An 11,021-nucleotide genomic window follows, 5' to 3' on the forward strand; every position below is an offset into this window, starting at 1 on the left:
GGCCACTGAGTCTGTGAGTCCAGAACCTGTGCCCCGCAACGGGAGAGGCCACAACAGTGAGAGTCCCCCGGGAAGCAAAAAAAAAAAAAAAAAACTGTTGAGGTTTCCCACTGAGCAGTTAGGGAAAACCTACTGCCAGTAACTGCGAGGAGGGGGCGTTAGAGGTGGAAGGAACCTTAGAAGCACAGCCACCGTGGCAGAAGCCTGTCAGTGGCAACGTAAGGGGTATCACAGGACACGTTCTGCTGGGAGAATCGGGGGCCGACGAAACAGCAGCTCTGAACTACATACAGGGTGATGGATGGGTTCAAGGTAGCAGAAATTCATGCTGACGATAAGGCTCATTAAACATCGCGAAAGCTCTTGCCAGTAGAGATGGAATCTGTGGAATGTGTGTTTCTAAAGGACATTTGAGTCTGTAAAGCAAATAAAATACATAAATGAGTTGATAATGCTTGAAGCGCGCCCCACAGCACCAAGTAGTCTTTCAAGGCAGGATTGCTGCCCGTCTGAGTTGCTCTAGGACCCTCCCGTTTGACCTTTCCCTCACATGTGATTAAAGGCTAAGCATCATGCCCTTGCCCTGACGCCCCAGTTCCTTCCCTGGTTTGTGCAGGAGCACATTTTGTTTTCTCTGCCGCAAAGGGCCTTCCCACCGCCTGTCCTCCCTTCTTTCCCTGAAAACATCCGACTCCTTGCTCAAGAGTGAGCTCACATGACCTCCTTGGCGAAGTCTTTCCTGTTCTCAGGTGGCTGAGCGTAGCCCTGCTCTGTGGTACTCACCACGCTCCGGGCGCTTCATCTCTTTGTGTCTGTCCCCCACTAAACTGCAACCTCTTGAGAAGTAAAGGCTGTCCACTTCTGGGCTTTCTGTTTCCAGAACATAACAGAGAACCTAATGGGCACAGAGTAAATTATTTTGGGATGAAACATGTCTTTCCTAAAAACAACATGTGTTATGGAACTGAAGGAATTAAACAGTTCTGGTTAAACTCTAAAGTATTGGTAAAATACAAAGGACTGAAAGTGTATGAAAATGTTCCTTCTTTCTTTCGTTCTTTTTTCTTTGTTGTTGTTCCTTCTTTCTTGTGTCATTTCTTATCCTAGTTTCATTGACTCCCAAATTTATACCCATTTCAGGTTTCTGTCATCTCTACCTGCCAGCAGACGAGTTTCCAGCAACCTATTCATTTGATGTAGACACAATGAACTTTCCTACTTCCAACTTCTGTTTTGTGGGCCTCTTATCGATGATCGACCCGCCTCGGTCCACAGTCCCTGATGCGGTCACCAAGTGCCGGAGTGCAGGGATCAAGGTGGGACTTACACATTCCTGAATTAACAAGTCCTCCATTGATGTTGGATCCCTTTCTAGGAACATTTGTCATGGGAGAGTCAGTATTTAGGTCTCTTCAACTAAATGTCATAATTCCCCTTTTTTTAGTCTCCACTTTCACTCTACTAAGATTTTAGTAACTGTCCCATAAAAGCAAAGTGATTGTGTCTGTGTGGAATAAACCACAAGAGTAACTGCAGCGAGCAGAAAGCTGTGTCCCTGTGCGATGAGGTGGTCACATCTTGCCCTAGACTGTGACAGACAGTAATAGGTTTTATTACTTAATCTCGAGGTCCAGCTTCCATACTCCATTTCCCTCATGATAGAAAAGCCAAAATATGAATTCCATTACCATGTAAATTCCAAGGCTGTGGGGCATCATGAAGCTGCCCAAGGAGACATCCTGTCAGCCCTTTCACAGATAAAGTTATGTCCGAAGGAAAGGCTGGATGTCAGAGGAGGAAATGTAAGAAGCTTAGGAGCAAGGGTAGATCTAGCGGGATCAGTGTGCCCTTCAAAGACAGCTGCTTCTTTGACCTAAAGATCAAGGATGGCTCATTAGGGCAAAGCATAGTCATCCCTAGCCGTGCTGTACGGGGCCATGGTGGACAGGTGATGCCGAGTTGTCCCTGCTTGGGTACCTGAGTCCCTCACCGTCCACATGCCCTTCTCGTTGTTTGTGTTCTAGATCATCATGGTTACTGGCGATCATCCAATCACAGCCAAAGCTATTGCCAAGAGTGTAGGTATCATTTCCGCCAACAGTGAGACAGTGGAAGACATTGCAAAACGCCTCAACGTTGCTGTGGCGCAGGTTAACAAGCGGTGAGCTCGGAACCCACCCAGCAGAACTCAGGTTCTTAGCCACAGGGTCCTGTTGTCTCTAAAGAGCCGTGCTGTGGGTGCAAACCCCCTTCCTGCCAGACATCCTCTCAGGGTTATACGAGGCTGCTTTACTCTATAATGTATGTATCCTTTCCTTCCTCAAAATTGGATTGAGCACCGGACGTGTGCCAGGCATGGTACTGATACCATGAAGGTTACCTGTATGCATGTCTTGTATGAAATTTCAACCCAACGAAGTAGGTCTGAAAACTTCAGTGCCTAACTTAGCGCGAAGAAACGGAAGCAAAGACTTTACAGGAAATTACCAGCCATTGATGCAGTTGTATAATCAGGAATATTGAGAACACTTTGCATTCCATGTGCCCTCCTGGTCTGCATCTTGCGTATTTATTCCATTGGCTTCATAATGTGTAGCTATGGAAACATACTTCTCTTTACTTTCTACTTGGTAGTAAATAGAATGGAAGCTTCGTAAGGAAAGACTGTTTTTCTTGTGTCTCCTAATTCTTTAAATCATGTTCATCCTTTAGTCCAGTCATCTGTCCATTTATTCTGTATTCTTTCAACAAATAATTGTTGAGTGCCTAGTGTGTACCAGGCACTGTGCCAGACACTGGAGCTATAGCAGAAACAGACCAGACACTCTCCCCACACTTGGGGAGCTTTCCATTGAGCCAGAGGGGAAGAAAAATAAATTAATTGTGATGTGGTAAGTTCAGTGAAGGACACACAGGGACAAAGGAGCTGGCAGTGGGAGCCTGGACTGCTGATCATTTATATGAGTCATAGGCTCTTAGTTTGAAAATTAGTGTCATTGGCTTTATTATACTTTCATGCATGTGGGAAAAAAAGGGAAAAACCAAAGAACCTCTTCTAGTTTACCCAAGCATTTATGCCTTTTAGGAACACAGAGCTGTCAGGTAGTGAATTACTACCAGGGCAACAAATTACCAGTTAAGACAACCAAACAGTTGAACGGCCTCTGGGCACAACAGCAATATCTAAAGTCTTAAGGTCTTCCACTGCTCCTTTGTGTCAATAGCATTCATCTATGAAGACAGGTTTGGAGCTTTTGTTTATCTGTTTTGATTTTTTAAATAGTAGGATTATACTTTTTCCTACAAGTTACCACACAGGAGAGAGGGGTGGATGCTTTGTGAACGTTTTCAATTGTCCACTGTTATCAACTCCAGCTTCATGATCATAGAATAACACTTTTTGCAGCTCTGGGGGTAAAGGAAACACCCTTTCTTTCTTAACTTACTTTTATTTATATATATATATATATTTTTTAATAAATTTATTTATTTACTTTTTTATTTATTTATTTTTGGCTGCATTGGGTCCTCATTGCTGTGCGCGGGCTTTCTCTAGTTGTGGCGAGCTTTGTTGTGGTGCGTGGGCTTCTCATTGCGGTGGCTTCTCTTGTTGCAGAGCACGGGCTCTAGGGGTGGCGTGTGCTTTCATTGCGGTGGCTTCTCTTGTTGCAGAGCACGGGCTCTAGGGGTGCGGGCTTCAGTAGTTGTGGCTCACAGGCTCTAGAGCACAGGCTCAGTAGTTGTGGCACACAGGCTTAGTTGCTCCGTGCCACGTGCGATCTTCCCGGACCAGGGCTCGAACCCTTGTCCCCTGCACCGGCAGGTGGATTCTTAACCACTGTACCACCAGGGAAGCCCCATAAATATACATTTTCTTACCAGAATATAGGAAGACCTGTAGTTTGAGTCAAGTGCTAGAATTCCAATATTTAGCACCGAGAGGAAAGAACAGACCTAAAAAAAAAAGAGAAAAAGCTCAGAACTTTAAGAATGACAAAGGCATGCAGTGTTTTGTACTTAAGGATGTTTAAGCTGAGATTAGAAGGCTGAAATGTGGAGTGTTCGCCAAGGGAAGGGAAGTCAACGTAGCAGGACGTGTGAGGCCTTTGCATGGAGAGTCCGGCGGCTCAGAACTGAGCAGCCCAGTGGGCTGTAGGCAAGAGTCAGAGGGGACAGATGGCATGGGCTGCACCCAGCCCTGCAGACCAAGTAGGGATTCCAGGGTCTGCTCAAAGCACAGCGGAAGCCTCGGGAGAGTGTTCACAGGGGACAGCACAGTCAGATCTGCACACTCAATAGTTTCTAGAACCTCACTTTTATAGTCAGCAGATAAAAGCTTTCCTCAAAGAAGACCTCAATAAACTTTTCTCCCTGCATACCTCAAAAAACTTTTCTCCCTGCATAGCTCATGGCATAGCAGACACTATAAATAGGAAATGACAATAAAGAATTGTTACCCATGTGTTTAGGCGTATGCTGGATTCTAGGACCCAAAACGTACAAACAGGCAGGTTTTTTTACCCTCCTTTTACTTGTTGAGTAAAGCATTGCCCCAGGAAGTACCACCTCTCACACATTCCTGGAAGGAAATGGCTAATTGGCTTTTTCCTACTGTTGAGTGGCACAAGGAAATGCCTTATTTGTCAGCCTTAGTTCACTGCCTTGAAATGAGACCAAAGTATCCCCAGTACTCACACGCCCGGTTATCCCACCAGAGGACTAGGTGTCAGGACTTTGGGTTCCAGGTAAAATCAAAAAGGTTCAGCCCACCTCCTGCCCTTCTAGGGACGCTACGGCCGCGGTGGTGACCGGCATGGAGCTAAAGGACATGAGCCCGGCGCAGCTGGACGAGATCTTGGCCAACCACTCGGAGATCGTCTTTGCCCGGACGTCCCCCCAGCAGAAGCTGATCATTGTGGAGGGCTGTCAGAGGCAGGTGGGTGGACGCAGCGCCGGGGGAACCTTCCAGGTCTGTCACCATCCCGCGGGGACATGCAGCGCTGAGCTCTGGGCCCCCATCCTCACCACCCCACATCTCCACCCGTCGGGGCTGGCCCTCTGCTCACTTTGGGGCCTTGCTGCAGGCTCCCCAAAGACCTTGCGACAGGGAAGTTTGGAGCTATGGGGGATGTGAGTGGACGCAGAACAGAAAGCGCAAAGCCATAAGACAGGGTACCCACTGTCACCTGCACACACACTGGGTTTTTTCCCTCCAGTTTTGTCGAGATATAATTGACGCACAGCACTGTATAAGTTTAAGGTGTACAGCATAGTGATCTGACTTGCATATGTCATGAAATGATTATCACAGTAAGTTTAATGAACAGCTGTCTAATATAGATACAAAATTAAAGAAAAAGAAAAAAAAAATTTTTCCTGTGATGGGGACTCAGGATGAATTCCCAACAGCTTTCCTGTAATGTTGTATGTGACATCCCCAGCACTCCTTGTAACTGGGAGTTGGTACCTTTGACCCCCTTCCTCCAATTCCACCTCTCCTCACCCCCCCACCTCGGTAACCACAAATCCGATCTCTTTTTTTATGTGTTTGTTTGTTTGTTTTTAGGTATAATTGAGCTACAACACTGTTAGTTCCTGGTGTGCAACATAATGATTTGATATTTCTTTACAATTCAAAATGATCACAACAATTAATTCAATTACCACCTGTCACCTTACAAAGATATTACATATTGACTGTGTCTCCCACGCTGTACATTTCACCCCTGTGACTCATTTATTTTGTAACTGAAAGTGTGTCTTCATCCCCGGTGCTTGTTTCACTCAACACCCCCACCCTCCCCTCTGGCAACCACCTGTTCTCTGTATCTATATGACTGTTTCTGTTTTGTCATGTTTGTTCATTTGTTTTGTTTTGTAGATTCCACATATAAGTAAAATCATATGCTATTTGTCTTTCTCTGACTTATGTCATGAGGAGCATAACACCCTCTAGGTCCATCCACATTATTGCAACTGACAAGATTCCATTCCTTTTTTTTATGGCTGAGTAACAAATTTACACACCACATCCTCTTTATCCATTCACCTATTCATGGGCATTTGGGTTCCTTCCATATCTTGACTATTGTAAATAATACTGCAATGAACATTGGGGTGCATGTATCTTATCTAATTGGTGCTTTTGTTTTCTTCAGAAAAATACCCAGAAGTGGAATTGCTGGATCCACTGGTAGTTCTATCTTTAAATTTCTGAGGAACCTCCATACTGGTTTCCACGCTGTCTGCACCAATTTACAGTCCCATCAACAGCACACAAGGGTTCCCTTTCTTCCATATCCTCGCCAACACTTGCTATTGGTTGTCCTTTTTTTTTTTTTTTTTTTAATTTTTTTTTAATTTTTTCGGTACACGGGCCTCTCACTGTTGTGTCCTCTCCCATAGCGGAGTACAGGCTCTGGACACGCAGGCTCCGTCTGCACCAATTTACAGTCCCATCAACAGCACACAAGGGTTCCCTTTCTTCCATATCCTCGCCAACACTTGCTATTGGTTGTCTTTTTTTTTTTTTTTTTTTAAGTCTTTATTGAATTTATTACAATATTGCTTCTGTTTTACATTTTGGCTTTTTGGCCACGAGACACGTGGAATCTTACTTCCCCAACCAGGGATCGAACCCGCACCCCATGCACTGGAAGGCGAAGTCTTAACCACTGGACCGCCGGGGAAGTCCCTGGTTGTCATTTTGATAATAGCCATTCTCACAGGTGTGAGATGGTAGATCTTTGTGACTTTGATTTGCATTTTCCTTATGGTTAGTGGTATGGAGCATCGTTTCATGTGCCTGTTGGCCACCTGTATATCTTCTTTGGAGAAATGTCTATTCAGGTTCTCTGTCCATTTTTTAATTGGACTGTTTATTTTTTTAATGTCAGGTTGTATGAGCTCTTTGTATAGTTTGGATATTAACCCCTTGTTGGATATATCATTTGCAAATATCTTCTCCCATTCAGTAGGTTGCCTTTTTGTTTTGCCGATAATTGCCTTTGCTGTGCAAAAGCTTTCTGGTTTGATATAGTCCCACTTGTTCACTTTTGCTCTTGTTTCCCCTGCCTGAGAAGAGAGATCCAAAAAAATATTGCTAAGACTGATGTCAAAGGTGTACTGCCTATGTATCCTTCTAGGAGTTTTACAGTTTCATATCTTATATTTACATTTAAGTCTTTAATCCATTTTGAGTCTGCTTTTGTATATGGTGTGAGAAGGTGGTCTAGTTTCATTCTTCTGCATGTAGCTGTCCAGTTTTCCCAACATCATATAGTAAAGAGGCTGTCTTTCCTCCATTGTATATTCTTGCCTCATTTGTTGTAGATTAATTGCCCACATTAGTGTGGGTTTGTTTCTGGGCTCTCTGTTCTGTTCCATTGATCCATGTGTCTGTTTTTTGTGCCAGTACCATACTGTTTTGATTACTGTAGCTTTGTGGTATAGTTTGAAATCAGGAAGTGTGATACCTCCAGCTTTGGTGTTTTTTCTCAAGATTGTTTTGCCTATTTGGGGGTCTTTTATGGTTCCATACAAATTTTATAATTACTTATTCTACTTCTGTGAAAAATGCCATTGATATTTTGATAGAGATGGCATTGAGTCTGTAGATTGCCTTGGGTAGTATGGTCATTTTAACAATATTATTCCAATCCAGGAACACAGTATATCTTTTTATCTGTTTGTGTCATCTTCAGTATCTTTCATCAGTGTCTTATAGTTTTCCGAGTACAGGTCTTTTACCTCCTCAGTTAAATTTATTCCTAGGTATTTTATTCTTTTTGATGCGATTGTGAGTGGGATTGTTTTCTCCATTTCTCCTGAGAGCTCGTTGTTAGTGTATAGAAATGCAACAGATTTCTATTTACTAATTTTGTATTTATTAGTTCTAATAGTTTTCTGGTGGAGTCTAGGATTTTCTTTGCTTAGTCTCAGGTCATCTGCAAACAGTGACAGTTTCACTTCTTCCTTTCCAATTTGGATTCACATTGGTTTTAATTATTCACACATGTCTTTTTTGGAGCTTGTTGCTCTTGCTTCTGGGATTTGCTGTCTTAATATTTCCCCCCAAACCCAAAGCGGGCCTTCATTTTGGCTCTGGCTGACCTCGCAGCCTCAAGACAAAGGGAGTGGGTGGCCCCTGCCCAGGCTGCTCACTCACCTCCTCTTGGTGTCCCCACAGGATGCTATTGTTGCTGTGACAGGGGACGGAGTTAACGACTCCCCGGCTCTAAAGAAGGCAGACATCGGGATCGCCATGGGGATAACGGGTTCTGATGCAGCCAAAAGTGCAGCCGACATGGTCTTGCTGGATGACAACTTCGCGTCCATCGTCACAGGGGTGGAGGAAGGTGAGTGGGGTCTCAAGGGGTCTTAGCGAGGGCTGGGGCCACCTGCGAAATCAGAAGCGAGTCCTACAAGGAGAAACGTAACGTCTTTGCCTATAGGTCGCCTGATCTTCGACAACCTAAAGAAGACCATCGCATACACCCTGACCAAGAACATCGCTGAGCTCTGCCCCTTTCTGATCTACATCATCGCCGGGCTTCCCCTGCCCATTGGCACCATTACTATCTTGTTCATCGACTTGGGCACAGACATAGTAAGTAGCCCTAAAGGGAACAGCGTCTGATAACTTCCCCAGGTGATGGAAACTTCAGAGTCATTACCTTCAAGAGCAAGAGATGCACTAAATCAATGCTTCTCAAACCTCGACATGATGGGGCCTGAAGTTCTGCATTTCTGACAAGCTCTTAAGTGATGCCGAGTCTGCTGGTCCGCCAACCACACTTCAGAGCAAAGGACTAGAGAGATCTGTCATATGTTTGAAAATTAAAACCACTGTACTCCATATAAGAACTTTTCAAGACATAAGTTCTTCACCATTCCGAAAAAGCATGCCATTGGTCAGTTTCAGCTCACATGCCTCCCTGTTCTTTTGAGAAGATGCAGATGTCACCAAAGTAGTCCCTGTACTGCTGGGGGCCCAGTGGCTGAAGTGATAACCCACAGCCGCCCCTTGTTAAGTAAAAGAATCTGTGACCCGGAAGCCCCTCACCAAACACAGTAAGAAGTACCCACGATTAACACTCCATAAAGCTGCACACTGACCTACAGTAACGCCACCTAAACCCTCTCCCCTTCTCGGACGAATCCCTTTAAGAAAGCTTCGTGGCAGTTATTCCCATGGCTCTGGCAGCAGAGTGACAGGCAGCAGCAGAACTCATAGCCCTGCAAGTTGCCGCCTCCTCCCTCATCTCATAGGACACCTGCAGGGCACCCTCCACGCTGCAGGGGTGTCCTATGAGACGGGGTATCTTTACCTTAGTGGGGAGCTGAGGCCCCAGAGCCTGCAGTCAGATCACTTTCCAGGCCGTTGAAGTTTGCTCATTTTCTCCACTCTAGTGGTTCTTCCAGGCATCACCGGGGACCTGGTTAGAAATGCAGATTCTCTGCCCTCCAGGTGGGGAGAACCTGTGAGAGGACCACTGGTCAGTGGCGGGGCGGAGCGGGAGAGGACAGAAGGAGAGGAAAGTGCTTTATAACTAGCATCGTTTAGAACTGGAAGCACAAGGCAATGATCAGAAGCCGACTGATTCTTAAATTCTCTACAGACGATGCACCCCAAGGCCTGCACCCAGGAGAGACCAGTTCCTTAACCCCACTGCCACGCCCCGGCCCCTGGCTGTGCAGCCGCTGTCCCCTTGTGTCATAGTTTTTCAGGGCCGGGCCTCATGGGGTCTCTCTCCCTCTAGATTCCCTCCATCGCCCTGGCTTATGAGAAAGCTGAAAGCGACATTATGAACAGGAAGCCTCGCCACAAGAGGAAGGACAGACTGGTGAACGAGCCACTTGCCGTGTACTCCTACCTGCACATTGGTGCGAGGAGGGGCCTCCCAGAGAATTCTTTTCGCCTTGTGGGGCGGGGCTGGGACGTGAGGAGGAACCCAGAGGAGAATGAGGTCGGGGCAATTCTGAAGTCATTACAGAACCTCTTCTGTTTTTTCAGGCCTCATGCAGGCCCTGGGAGCTTTTGTTGTATATTTCACCGTCTATGCACAGGAGGGCTTTCGACCCAGCACTCTCCTTAACCTCCGGGTGGAGTGGGAAAAGGGCTACGTGAACGACTTGGAAGACAGCTACGGACAAGAATGGGTAAGGGCGGGGCCTCCTGGGAAGGCCGTGAGGGGACAGAGCAGGTGACAGCTTTCTCGGTTAACGGGGCTCGTGGGCCCCTTGGTCACAGAGGTTTGCCTCTGTTGGGGCTCAGCTCACCTCTCGAGTTAGGTGCCTAGAGCTCACCTTTTCACATTAGCTTTGCGATAGGTGTGTAAGAGTAACCAGCCAATATTGCCACAGTTGGGCCAAATCCATTAAGTTAGCATCTTTTCCTACTCACCCGGTTAAAGGAAAGAAAGGTTTCTTTCCAAACACAAGGAGGTGATCCTCTCTCAGTCTTGGTGAGGCGGGGAGAGAGTAGAGGCTTACAGAAGTGTGCTGATGCCTCCCTGAAGTTTCCATCTGGGCCCTCGTGGACTTCTCTTTCTCTGGCCGTTGACAGACAAGCTACCAGAGGAAATACCTAGAATGGACGGGCTACACAGCATTCTTTGTTGGCATCATGATCCAGCAAATAGCAGATCTGATCATCAGGAAAACCCGGAGGAATTCCATCTTCCAGCAGGGTCTCTTCAGGTACGGCCGGCATCCACCCTCATGGTTCAGCCTGGGCCTTTGCTGCCGGGATGATGAGGCGTTGACTGTGCTGGGTGTGTGGGGCTGAGCCTGGGAGTTCAAAATCTGTTCGCTTTTGTGTCTTACAGAAATAAAGTCATCTGGGTGGGGATTGCCTCACAGGTTATCATCGCGCTAATCCTCTCCTACGGCCTCGGGAGTATCGTGGCCCTGAACTTCACGATGCTCCGGTGAGGTTCCCTTCAACAGTGGGGAGGGAGGAGCGAGCCCCGATCTGCTGTCACGGCCTAAATAATCACTAGGGTTCCAGAGACTCTTTC

General features: G+C 46.3%; 1 protein-coding gene across 1 annotated transcript in view; it reads left to right on the forward strand.

The window, feature by feature from the left end:
* ATP12A (ATPase H+/K+ transporting non-gastric alpha2 subunit) overlaps nt 1-11,021 on the forward strand; it is a 27,382-nt gene that overhangs the window by 14,836 nt on the left and 1,525 nt on the right. The window contains exons 12-20 of the mRNA XM_007466343.1: nt 1,141-1,316; nt 2,025-2,161; nt 4,786-4,936; nt 8,189-8,357; nt 8,454-8,608; nt 9,762-9,885; nt 10,016-10,161; nt 10,568-10,701; nt 10,830-10,931. Of these exons, the coding sequence (XP_007466405.1) occupies nt 1,141-1,316; nt 2,025-2,161; nt 4,786-4,936; nt 8,189-8,357; nt 8,454-8,608; nt 9,762-9,885; nt 10,016-10,161; nt 10,568-10,701; nt 10,830-10,931 (1,294 nt within the window). The remainder of the gene's footprint in view (nt 1-1,140; nt 1,317-2,024; nt 2,162-4,785; nt 4,937-8,188; nt 8,358-8,453; nt 8,609-9,761; nt 9,886-10,015; nt 10,162-10,567; nt 10,702-10,829; nt 10,932-11,021) is intronic.

The sequence above is a fragment of the Lipotes vexillifer genome, unplaced genomic scaffold, assembly GCF_000442215.2.
Source record: "Lipotes vexillifer unplaced genomic scaffold, Lipotes_vexillifer_v1.1 scaffold2648, whole genome shotgun sequence".
Lineage (NCBI taxonomy): Eukaryota > Metazoa > Chordata > Mammalia > Artiodactyla > Lipotidae > Lipotes > Lipotes vexillifer.